A 13,164-nucleotide genomic window follows, 5' to 3' on the forward strand; every position below is an offset into this window, starting at 1 on the left:
GCTGGGCCCAGACCGTGGCGAGTGTCCCCGTGCGTTTCCCGGCCCGCAGAGAGTTGGCAGAAGGTCTCTCTGAGCCAAGGACGTGGTGAACGCGTGAGGGAAATGAGCGAGGGGAATGGCTGGTCCTCACGGATCCTTGCCGACCACAAGCACCAGACTTGCGTCTGTCAACCGGCTGTGTTTGTGGTGTGAGGGAAGGCCATGCTGAGGCCTTGCTGGCATGAAAGTCGAAGGAAAACAGCTGAGCTCTTGTCTGTCTTGGGGCCGGCATTGGTTACTCCATGCAACTTGCCACCAAGTATCTCATTGGGGGTGTTCCATGGGGAACTGCGCGAATAAGGTGCCTTGTAGTCAACTGCCGACTTGATGGACTGGATGCCTTGTTGTGCCAAGTCAGACATGAAGAGTCACTCCTTCAAGAGCAGAATCTGCAAGGTGGTGTTTCTGGTCTTAAAAGGTAGAAGGGTGGGACAAAACCAGTCAGACCAAGCTCAGGACAAGAGCTGAACCATATGGAGGCATTCATTCCGGTGTTTCTTACCCTGCTCTGCACCAGGAAGCCTTACTCTACTGCAGAACAGCACAAGTTAAAGCAGAGTTCAACACATTTGTGTGGTCAACCCACACAATGACTCAACCAAGTCTTGATCAAGTTACCTCTTGTTTTTGTAGGTTTTTTTCTCTCTCTTTTTTCCAAAGGCTTTGCAAAGCATTTCAGATGCTCCTCAATATTCTACTTTGATAAACAAGTTTTGAACTGTTATTCAGCAGGTGTCCGTTTAGAAAATGTTGATCTGTTTGTGAGATTTGGCTAAGTTATACAGAAAGAGATGAAAAAAACTCTCGTAGTGGACATGGTTTACCTGTGCATTCTTAGTTGCACACTGTTTGCTCCCTTTAGGTCAATGTTCTTCTTCTAGATGACTGAAAATCCTACCTGATGCTGGACTGCCAGACAGACACTATTTGCATAAATAAAATACCTGTCACCTCTCATATTTTCGTAATTTCCTAACTAGTCTTTGGGAAGTTTAGAGCAGACCTATGTTTAAACAACCTCTTCAGGTCTTCAAGAGTTGGGGTTGGACTAAGTGTCACCTTGAGCTGAGCATTCACTCATAGTTCCTGGGATGTGTTCTGAATCCTTTCTGACTGTACTCAGCATACCATCATTGTTGTACTCGTCTTCTGAAGGACAGCTTTTTAAGGTAATTTGTGCTCATGTTTTGGCAAAGAGATGGCAGCAGTGCTTGCTGAAGATGTTACTTTGCTTGCAAGGCATAAGAATAGAACACAGAAAGTTCATTTTATTTGTTTTTTTTTTTAAGGGTTTTACCATGGAAGTCAACCAGATCTTAGGCATTTTGTTCTTCTGGATGACTAAAAAGAAATACAGTTAATCAGTACTGTTCTATTTTTAGTACTTCAAGGAAACAATGAAAGCTCAGAGTTATTACTAATTTTTTATGTTTCAATCATCCTCCTCATTTTGTCTTCAGTGAAGGAAGTTCTTCTTTCACACATATTCATTGTTTGCTATGCCATTAATTCTCCTTTGCCTCCTATTCTAAGCTTTTGTCCTTGTAGCTTTGTAAGAATTATCACATGAATTAACCATGCTATTCGATAATGCAAGATGCCGCTGCCATGGTTCAAGCACCTGACAGATACCAAGTTTTGTGACCTGTCGAAGTTAAGCAGTTGGATTTGGTTACAGTAAGTTTCACAATAGCTTGTTCTCATCTTGGTCTATCTAACAAAAAAATATAAAAATCAAGTTGTCTAGAAGTTGTATGGTGAATTGCCACATCAGCATTGCCATCTTATTTTCTACTGTATTTCACACTTCTCTAATCCAGGAAGCACTTGTCAATTATTGCTATTATTTTTAAAACAGTGTTTTAGCTGTTAAAACCAAACTTTGTAGCAACTTTGTAAATGGCTACAGTAACATGGCATATAAATGTCTCTAGTAGAGAGGTTGTACTGAGAACACCAACTGACCAGTCTAGGAAACTGGACAACTAGGCCAGCTGCAAATCTGAAATTAGCAGCAAGTGTTCTTCGAGATACTTTAAACTAGCTTGGTTAATCCAGTCTTGGTAAGAATCAGAAAATGAGAAAAATGCAGGTAGTGTTAGCACACAGAGCTTCCAGTCTGAAGTAGACAAATGGCTTGGCAGTCTTAGTGAAAGTCAGGACAGCTGTTCTATTTTGCATAATGTTCTAATTTATTGATAAGGTACAGATCATGGAATTACGTTCATTTTGGAAGGTCAACTTCATTTTGTTATCACCGTTTACCACCTGCATGTCTGTAAGGTTATGAATTGATGATGTAGTAGCGGAATTTGAGATTCTTACAGTGGTAGACCGTAGCTGGCTAAAAATCTGTATTACTGCAAATATCACAGAAGTCTGTGTTAGAAGGGAATGAGTCTACACCATCAGAATCTGCTGTAATCAAGGCATCCCAGCCATATTTGATATGCAGATGTTTGTTCACAAGACCATAATTCTTGACATTAAGGTGACTATCAGTGATTAGTAATATCAAGGTGACTTCTTTGTATTTGGAAGTAGGGTTTGGAAATTAAGTATTTAGTAGTTGAAATGCAATCATTTAGCTGAAGGATTTCAAAAGATAGGACAGATACGGTTAAATGTGATGGTCTACACCGTAGGCATTAATATCTGATCAAATCTTATCACAAAAGCACAGAACAGTTAGTTGAGAACCTCTGGAGGCCATATGGTCCAACCCCTGCTCTAGCTGGGACAAACCCTGCTCTAGCCCAATACCACATTCAGGCAGCTTTTAAAGATCTCCAAGGAGAAGACTCCAGGCAATTTGTGCCACTGCTCCATCACCAACGAAATAATGAAGAAGTACTTCCCAATATTTAGATAGAACATTTTGTGACCCAGTTTGTACCCACTGCCTCTTGTTCTGGCACTGGGCACCACTGAAAAGGGCCTGACATCATCTTCACTGCATCCTCCCTTCGGTTTTCTATATACATTGTTGAGACGTGCCCTGAGACTCCTCTTCTCCAGGCTAAGCTGTTCCAACTTCCTAAGCCTCTCCTCACAGGAGATATACTCCAGTCCCTTGGTGACCTTGGTGATCCTTTGCTGGACTCTTCCCAGTAAGTGTGTGTCTCTCTCATCCTATGCTACTTCATAGTCAAGGAAAAGCTATCCAAAATATTCAATAGAACTAATGGCATGCTTCGTCTCATCCTAAATAGATGCCTATATCTGGCCAGATGAATTGCACTCTAAATCTGATTGAATATGTTAACTGAAGTTTTATAGATTGGAAGTATGATACCTGTTCTGCAACTGCCTAAAGAAAAGTGAGGTGGATCCCACTCACATTTTTATGATCCAGTCTTTTTTTGATCCAAGATAACTGGATGATTTAAAACTACATACTGACCAAATGATGTCAATAGAGTACATATGAAATATATCCTTTTGTCCCTAACAGCTTTACTTTCGTATTTTGATCCTATCTTTATTTGTTCTGTAGCTGTTTTGTTGTATAACTCCGAAGATGTGGCTCATCCTTGTACTCAGATCATCTCTGAAATTTCTATTGCTCTTCTTTTGTGCAACTCTTCCTCATCTCAGCCTCTTTCTCTTGTCTTCTATGTGTTCTGGGATACCTAAGTTGAAAATGCTAAGGAGGAAGAAAAACAAAAACAAAAAAAGTATCTTTATTCTGTGACACAAAGTGAAGAACACAATCACCTGAAAGAATGGCTGTTAAACGTGATTCTTAAAACGAAAGTTTGGAAGATAGAACCTCCTTATTACCTAAACTACGAAGACATAATTTTTGTTGATCTGTTAGCATTGACTTCTCAAATACAGTAAGACAGTAATATGATCATATTTAAATAACTGAAGAAAAGACTGTTAATTACACATTAATCACACATGTTAATTTTGTGGACTTTCATCATCATATCTTTATAGATAAGGGTGTAGTTTCTTTTCATTGATACTTGCTTTCTGGAGTGTTAGCAAATGGTCCACTGTTTCCTTGTGAACTTTAATAATTTTGGTGAACAAACACCTTTTTTTTCTTCACAATCTGCTCGTGAAATGACTTTGTATTGTTATCATATTATATAGAACTGAAACATGAAATTAAAGTCAAAATTGTCAGAGATGTCCACTGATTTCTGCTGCTCCATTAAAGAAGCCTGGTTGTGTATACATATCTAAGATAACATAGTGCTTTATATGTTAAAAATATAATTCTTATTTATATAAGTTGCATATGTAAATACTAAATACTTCTGCAACTCAAGCCCTGTACTCAGCATCTTGAGTTGAGTCTCCAAATATACATATCAAAGGCATTTGTGATTACTATGTTTTAAATTACTTGCTTAGTATCAAACGGAAGCTTTGTGACAGAAGTAGGATTAAATTATAATCTCCTAGGTTAAAATACATTTTTTTCTGTTTTTTTTTTTGGGGGGGGGGTTTGTTTGTTTGTTTTCTCTCGGACCTGCTTTTCTCTTTCTGCTTTTCCCTGCCTCTTTCACTACCTGCCTTAATAGTTCTGCAGTGCATGACTCTGGAATCTTAAATACAACAGCTTCCATCATTACAGAGGGACAGACATAGCCTTAGCTATGGGAGCCATACAGTCGATAGTAAAGGAGATGAGATTAAAATCTCTTCACATCCCTGGTAAACCTGTCTGCTACACACCCCTGATTACAGGTTTTAGAGGCATATATACAGGTATTATCCAACTTTCAAAAAAAATGTATCTTTAAAAACCCCAAAGAGCGAAGCTAAGAGAAGGATTATCTTGTGCAATTGCATTGTTCTCCATTTCAGTTTACCCCAACAGTTACCAACAGACCCTAGACATTGATATTCATATCAGAAAGAAAAAAAATTAGCTACTTCATTAAATGCCTTGGTTCTATTCAAACTGGTGCTGACTTACCAGTGGAACATCACTTCCTTCCCTTGGTATGCATGAGAATTGGTTTGCAAAACAACTGTGAAAACAAAATCCTAGATTAATAAGTGAGTTGGTAAGAGAGCATGGAGTGAAGCTGAAGAATAATTTCATCCTTGCAGAACTCTTTAAATGGATGATCAGCTGTAAAAATTTCCTCATTCTCATAGTCAAAATAATAATCATTATGAAGACCATATCAGCCAAAAATTAAATTAGAGAAAGTCCTCTTAATTAGAGAATGTCCTCTTAGATGTTTGAAAATAGACGCCATAAGCTAAGAAAGTAGTAGGTTGAGAACAGATGAAAATGTAGGTTCCATGCCTAAAAGATACTAATTCTTCCACTTTCTCTGGAATCTGTAATTTATCTTCCCATGACTAAATACAGTTTTAAAGTTATTAATGTGTGAATAATAGAGGCAGCTGAAATAATGTGCTTTCATAGTGAATACAGAGAACCCTACAGATCTTTAAGTAGATATTCCAATATAGCTCATGCAGGACACATTGATAGTTGTTCATAGAGATTTTTTATTTTTTTTCCCCAGGTTATGAGTTGTTCTCTATGATAAGTATACTTGCAGTTATCAAGAAAGAACAGACTATTCCTTTTGATAGTTTTAGAAGGCTAACAAACATTGTTTTTTCCTTTTATATAGGAAAAAATTAGAAGCCTGACCATCCTTTTTTTTTCTATAGAAAGGAAAACTGGAAAATGTAGAGGAAAGCTATCTCCTATAGTAATAGAAATGCATCATCAAGAATAAAGAATATAAACTTCTTGATCTAACAGATGATTTTTTTGCAGATTGAAACGGGTCAAAGATACATATATATATATATATCAGTTTCAACTTTCAATTCAGTATTTTCCCGTGACCAGAAGAGTAATTTAACATGGTGATCTCAGAATATCAAGTATAGTTGTGATGTCTCAGCAACAGCTGCTGAGAGAGTGGCATAGATCATTCTTTCCTCGAGCTCATAGAGAAGCAACACATTGTCTGAAGAAGGTAATGTAGAAACAACCAGGACTGGGATCATCTTCTTAAGTCTAATCACCTGGTTCTTTGCTTCTCCTTCATACTGGGAATATAGATCCATGATGGCTGCTCTGAAAGAAATTTTGTTGTGTTCATCCATCACATCAGAGGCGGACAGACATTGGTGGTACAGTAGTAGAAGTGAAACCTTCTCACCAATATTCCATTACATGTTGTTGCTGTGTAACAGATGGCAGCAGAGGGGCAGTCTGACAAAATGGTGTCTGATATGGAAGGATGGATGAAGCGAAGATGTGCGATTGAATTCCTCCATGTGGAAAAAATGACATTCATCAGCATTTGCTGAATGTTTATGGAGACCAAACAGTGGATGTGAGCACAGTGAGGCAGTGGGTGGTGCCTTTCAGCACTGTCAACAATGAGTGCAGATCACGTCCACTGGTGCAGCTATTTATGAGCACAGTATGCAGGCTCCTCTTCCTTGCTAACAAAAATGCATAGCTAATAGTGGTGACTACACTGAAAAATAGTGTTTTGTAGCTGAGGATTCACTCTATCAAATTTCTTTGTCTCTGTTCTAGTTTCCATGGAAATAAATACAGGACATTACTTTTGGAGCAACCTACATAAAAGTATGGTATCTATTACTTGATTTCCCTTGACAGTCTAGGGGAAGGTTTTCTGGACAGTGGATTAAATTTGGACTTTCTGTAATCACAGTAAAGTAGACTTATGTGGTCCACTGTAGTGTAGCCTTGTTCTATCATTACAACTCAGAAAAATTATTGCCATATATAAGATTATGATGCTCATCAGTTAGGATTAACGCTCGAAACACTGTTTTTACAAAAAAAAAAACACACAACCAAACAACAAAACAAACAAACAAACAAAAACTAACTGCCAGTATAGGGTGGGGAAAGTGTCTTACTTGATTCAACATTACACTTCAAATTTGACTGTGAATTCAAGGTAGTCTGAACTAAAACAATGTTGTCTTCTGTAAAGGAAGGGGTGAAAAGGAAGGGGTGAAAATGGTAAGGCATCTTTACTGGGAGAAGTTATGTAGTTTCTTGGTGGTGATGGTGGTTCCTGAACAGTTCCTTTCTGGGGAATCGTGTTCCTGTCAACATATAGCTTAGCAAAAATGTGATTAAGTCGTTGAGGAAGTTATTTGAATGCCTTTCATTTTTTTCCTTATCTGAAATTGTCCACAGGGCTTACTGATCTGACTGGTGATCCATAGATAAATTAATGACCTCCAGCAATAACCATGGTGATCCTAAAGATCAAAACTGCGCTGTGGTTTCTTGAGACCTGTTTAGCACTGCCACTGGAAACAAAATTTATTTCATTTCTGAGGGATAGACTATGACAGTATGATCCTTTTACATAGAATCTTAATTCACCTTGACCACGCCTCTCATGTCAATTCACAGATTGAGTTTTTTCAGCTGAGAATCAATGAATCTGAAATTGCAGATTCATGCAATTTTCATCTTTTCAGGTAGCCCCCACTAACAAAAGCTGGCACATGCACGCAGTCAATAGCCTTGTTGTTTAGATTGGTGTCACTGGAACAAAAGGCCTAGTTCCAGAAGTTTGCCTCCATTAGGATAGGTTGAATTCTACTGGATTTGTTCTGTTAATTAGTAGCAGCTGGTAGCTGGGGATCTTTTGGTATCATTATTCAAGTTTTGCTGTCAATAGACAAGGGCAATTCACTGGTAAACATTTTGTTTTGCCATCAAGCCTCTGTGTCACCCTGGACCGTGTCAACTGTCCTCACACAAGGAGACTGTGCATTAGAAGGGGGGCATGGATGCATTTCTATCGGTATTTCTACAGCAACACAATGAAGAATGATTTTTCTCTAGAAGGTCAAGAATTAACACAGGCACAGTATACATTTTTTTATTTTGGTATTAATAACTTTTATGTTGCAGCACTATATTAACTTTTCTTTTAAAAAAGGTCCTAACCCATGTCTAATGAAAACAATAAACTAATTAAATGCCAACCATGTTTGGGTATTTATGTCACCTCAACTCAATGAAATTCAACCACCAATCACTTCTGTAGGAAGGAACTCTGTTCCTTATATCTCTGTCTTTTATTCTTTACCATTAGATCACTATTCAGCAGTAAGGAAAACAAGTAGGCAAACAAGATACGAGGACACTCCAGTGAGTACTGCCACAAAGAGTTAAGCCACGATCAAGTTGTACTGTTGGCGCAACCCAATAATGAGAAGCTACAAAAGCTATTCAAAGAAGAGCACGCTTTTCATCAACATTGTTCTGGGGAAAAGCCCCAGGCAGAATCTTTTTAGGTAAAATATTCCTTTAAAGGATTCATCAAGAGGCATGTATCCAACCTGAAAAATTGTAGTCCAAATGGCTTAAACTCAGTGAAGATAACAACATAAAAATATTTTATACTAGAAAGTGTCAAGCAACATTAACTGTAGGCATTACTATCTGTATTGCTTATAAAAAAAAACAGTATAACATAGCATGTAATGCACTCCCTAAAGACAATCTCAGATCAGCACAGGCATGCATAAACACTACACAGTATAAAGATTTTCATAAAATAAATAAGGGATGATTCCATTGCTTACAATGGAATAGTATGGCTATGAGTTAGTTATACAGGTCATCCCAAGCGAGTGTTGGAGATACCATCTTTATATATGACATCATAATGTTATGTTCTTTCAGTATAATACGTACACCGGGGAAGAAATATATTTTTGAAAATTTGAAAAAAAAGTACTGCAATTGTTGTTTATACCATTTGTAACTATAAAGGCTGCTTTAATTAACCTGAATGAGCTAGGTCAAAGTTCACACGAGACAAAGATTTAAGAGTAATACCTATAAAAAAACCCAGAACTACCGAGCATTATTTTGTATATGGATTTTCTACAACTACAAAGGCTGGAATACTGCCAGTTCCCAAGGAAATACAGTTCTTATTAACAGCTTTGCAGAATTGCGAGGAAAAAGACTTGTCAACCATCAAAAATATACCACAAAAAGTATCACAAGTCCGTTGTAACTCTGTTGAAAGTTCGTAAGTCCAGACCGGAGAACACTGACCGTTCATCTTCCAGTCTGTATTCAGAGAATTTGTCATGTGTCATCAAGAAAATGAGATGGTGTCACAGAAGAAATTTTCCTGCTTCTGCATGAAACAGGAGAAGCTGAGGGCCCAGGGTCTACTCCAAACCCTATTTACTTGGTAGTTCTTGAGTATACTTGGAATGTACTGAAGGAAATTGTTGGTAAGTTTCATGTACTAAGAGGAAACAGATTTATTTTTTTACATTTTATATTCCATAAGTCAGGTGACAAAAATCTCATTGACTTCAAAGGGTCAAAGTTTTATAAAGAAGCTTCTAAATGTCAGCAAATATAGTTTTACTACTTTACTCTTGGACAAAGAATGTACTGTATTGAAGAGGAAATAAACTCAAAAGGGTTTTATTCAATTTTTTTTGCAGAGTCTAAGTTTCAGAGCAGACAATGGAATCACCATTATCTTCCAGAATCCTGACATTTTGTTTTCAGTGTTACAAGACTGATATCACCTCTGGCTCCTGACTTGTCTGATCCTAGGCTTGTGTTTGTGTGCAATCTTGCTCTTCTTTTATTTTTTGTTAGGAGGCAAGTGTTATCATGTATGTACTAATGCCTATCATCCTGTAGATCTGACTGGTTTCAGGCACCTGTTTTTCTTTTAATATTGATGAGCAGCTCCCACAAAAGAAGGAATGTTTATTTAGTGGTTGGAATAAAGCATGAGAAAAAAGGGGATTTTAGAAACACCAAAGAACTTAAGCACATATTTTGTTTAGTTTTGGCTAAGGACCAGATGGAACCAATCCAATACATAGGGATAGACAGGAATAACATAGTGATGTTGATAGTCACCAAATGGCTTCTCACAATTCTCCACCACCGCAGACCCAAGGACAGGCAACCTCTAATAACTGACACAATCAACTCTGAAAGAGTATCTCAAATAACCCGACTTACATGGGTGAGTTTAAATGGGAATATCAGTGAAAGTTAAGGGAATCCTCATCCACAGAAGGTCAACTTGGGTGTTTAGATGTATGCTACTGTCACCTAGCAGAAATGGAAAGTGAAGATGTACTTCAAAACCTGAAGGTCAATTATGTTCAGTACCTTTCATACAGTACAGATATATTATACTAAGGACAGATCCAAATAAAGATAGAAAAAATATTCAAAGGCACACCCACATTTGTTACAGCCACATTCCTATTGCATTGTGTAAGAAGAAAACAGTATCTGGCAAAAATAAAATAAACAGAGGCACATGAATGAAACAGAACTGGCTACAATAATTTCATATTTATCTGACATTCTAAGGTCTGTTAAAATATGTGCTTGGTGTTATCACGAAGATGTGACATCAGGAAGTATAATACTAGCTTAGTTACAGAAAGCTGAAGAGGAGAACAGCTGTAAATATGTCCTCAGCATATATATTTCAGAGATGAAATAATGCAATAGTTAGTGAAGATAAATACATATTTTTTTCAAAGTTCTCTTTCCACCTTATTATTTATTCTGTTCCAGAGGAGTCTTTGCTAGCTTTCATCGTGGTTATTTTTTCAGTAACATAAAAGACAATTACATGCCTTATGATGAAAACGTAGCAGTGAATAAGGTACATCAGTGTTGAGTAGGTTTATTTTCTGTGCAACTAGTAAGGAGAATTTTCAAACATGTCAGCTGATTTGGAATCTCAGGGGATGAAGGAAATTTATGAAGGTGAAGATTAATATCCATTCTCTATGCTATTCCTGATACAATGAAAAATATTCAAGAGTGTTTGCATTTAGACGAGTGTTAGGATCCTTGGGTTTTGAAGAGCTGCCTAATATAAGAATTTTGTTTGACATTTTAGTATTTTAAAGAAAATATTTTTTCTTTTCAGTGGAACATAAACTTTAAAGCAAGACACCTATGCACATGTGCAGATTTTCCCCTCCACTATAAATAGTCTTCAACATGTAAACTAATGCTCTGCTGATTCAGGCTTCCTGAAGAAATCCAATTTCTATTTAAGTCTTGTTAGACAATTATAAATGCTTTTGGGAAATGAAAACAAAAATAAAGAGTCTCCACGTGCATATTATTTCAGAAAAATAAACCCCATTCCTGAAGAAAAGGGTAACAATGCTAATAATTGATTGAATTTCTAGTTCTCATTGTTAAGTGTCCAGCAAGGTAAAGGTTGGTAAGAGATTAAAATACTTGGCTTATTGTTAATGGTAATCAAGTAATTTATGCAAAACCTGACAGGTCAGTAAGTCAGCTTCATGATAATTCCTGTCATTTCTTGGGGTGTTCATTTAAAAATTTCCTTCTGATTATGTCTTCCTTGGTGTTAGCCCTGAGACCCTGCTTGGTGTTAGCCCTGAGACCCTGCCATTTGTAAAACAAATCCTGTAATCCAGATTCAGAGTTTGTTTAAATTTGCTGTTATCTCTTTTCTCCTGCATGCTACTGGATCAAACAAATGGATCCTTACAGTTTTTTTGGGTATTGCTTCTTTGTCTGTTGATAGTAATTGCAGATTTTAAAAAGACTTAAGATTGGTCAGCTTTGACTTCCATTTCAACTAACAGTCCCAGTCAAATGTCACTGTGAATAGAGTTTTCCTAAATTTTGAGGGCCTTACATGTTCCTTAAGGAACTATTTCTTGTTTCCTGGCTTTTGCTGCTGGCTGTTATTCTTACTTAAATGGCAAGAAATTCACTTAAACTTTTGCCATCTAAGTGAAATTCCAATTTTTGGATTCTACACTGAACAAAACTTATTTTTTTCCAGCTCAGATACTTTCTTCCTATTCACTTTAGATTGCAGCACCTTAAACAGGAAGTTACTATTGTTTTGATCTAAGGAGTAAAGCCTATAAAATCCCAGAGATGCTGTTACTCTTTAAGGTTCACCAACAATGCCATGTAAACCCATTCTACCACTACAGTACATGTTTTCACTCAGAAAACGTCTTAATTTAGTTTCATAAGTTCAAGTAGTTTAGAGGAAAAATCTGTTACTCTTTTTACAAACCTAACCGAAGAATTCAATGTTGAAAAATCCCTTTCAAGTCCATTTTGATATAGGTAATTTGTAGCTAAGACTCCTCTCACCCTGGCTTTTTTATATTCTTGCTATAGAGTTGTAGTGTCCACACTACCAAAGTACTAAACATATATTCCAAAGAGCCTCGGTATTTCTTGTTTTTCAAGAATAATGTCGAATTTGCTCCTTGGGGATATACTGTTGATCTTTCCTTTCTCTTCAGACATATTTTACAAGTGCAGGTGTGCACAACATGTTTGGTGACACATTCAAACTATTTCACAAGATAATGCATTCACAGAAAATAATGACACTTGGCAAAAAAAGTCTGTACAGTTTTTCTGATAACTTTCCCTGGAAACTCTGCTAAGTCACTCAGTGAAGCAGCAATACCCACAGAATGTACTCCTAGATTGGAACTCAACAAGCCTTTCAAATATGTCAAAGTAAAGTTTTTTTCTTCTAATTAAGAGGAATCTCACACTCTTGAAGCAACTACTAGTGAAAGAACCAATCTTATAAAACTTAATGACGTTCACAGATAGTTCCACTATATTTTCAGTGGGCCTCAAGTAAGGCTGATGTTCTGTGCAGACTGCTGTCAAGTACTTGCATCCAGAGAAGGCCATGAAACTGATCAGGAACACTTATCCTGAAAAGCTGAGGGAGCTGGTCTTGTTCAGACTAGAGAGGACAAACCTCTGAGGAGACCTCATTGCAGCCTTCCAGTACTTAAAAAAGAACTTATAAACAAGAGGAAGATAGACTTTTTGCATGATCTGTTAGTGATAGGACAAAAGGAAATGGTTTTAAACTGAAAATGGGAAGATTTAGGTTAGGTATTAGGATAAAAATTCTTACTCAGAGGGTGGTGAGACAATTGGAACAGATTGCCCAGAGAAGTGGATGACCCATTTGTGAAGGTGACCTATCCTTGAACAAGGATAGGTTGGACGGGACCTTGGGCAGCCTGATCTGGTGAGTGGAAACCCTGCCCACAACAAAGGGTTGGAGCTTCACTGTCTTTAAATCCCTGTCAACC

The 13,164-nt window shown here is 37.3% G+C and overlaps 1 protein-coding gene and 1 long non-coding RNA gene across 2 annotated transcripts in view; both read right to left on the reverse strand.

Annotated features, from left to right (window-relative positions):
• CDYL (chromodomain Y like) overlaps positions 1 to 271 on the reverse strand; it is a 104,823-nt gene extending 104,552 nt beyond the window's left edge. Inside the window, exon 1 of the mRNA XM_031552689.1 lies at positions 14 to 271. Within this exon, the coding sequence (XP_031408549.1) occupies positions 14 to 271 (258 nt within the window). The remainder of the gene's footprint in view (positions 1 to 13) is intronic.
• A 3,295-nt stretch (positions 272 to 3,566) lies between these two features.
• Positions 3,567 to 13,164, reverse strand: part of LOC104910118 — a 179,311-nt gene continuing 169,713 nt past the window's right edge. Inside the window, exons 3-4 of the long non-coding RNA XR_002113012.2 lie at positions 4,976 to 5,030; positions 3,567 to 3,685 (exon numbers count right to left, since the gene is read on the reverse strand). This is a non-coding gene — a long non-coding RNA (uncharacterized LOC104910118). The remainder of the gene's footprint in view (positions 3,686 to 4,975; positions 5,031 to 13,164) is intronic.

Source organism: Meleagris gallopavo, chromosome 3 (genome assembly GCF_000146605.3).
Source record: "Meleagris gallopavo isolate NT-WF06-2002-E0010 breed Aviagen turkey brand Nicholas breeding stock chromosome 3, Turkey_5.1, whole genome shotgun sequence".
NCBI lineage: Eukaryota > Metazoa > Chordata > Aves > Galliformes > Phasianidae > Meleagris > Meleagris gallopavo.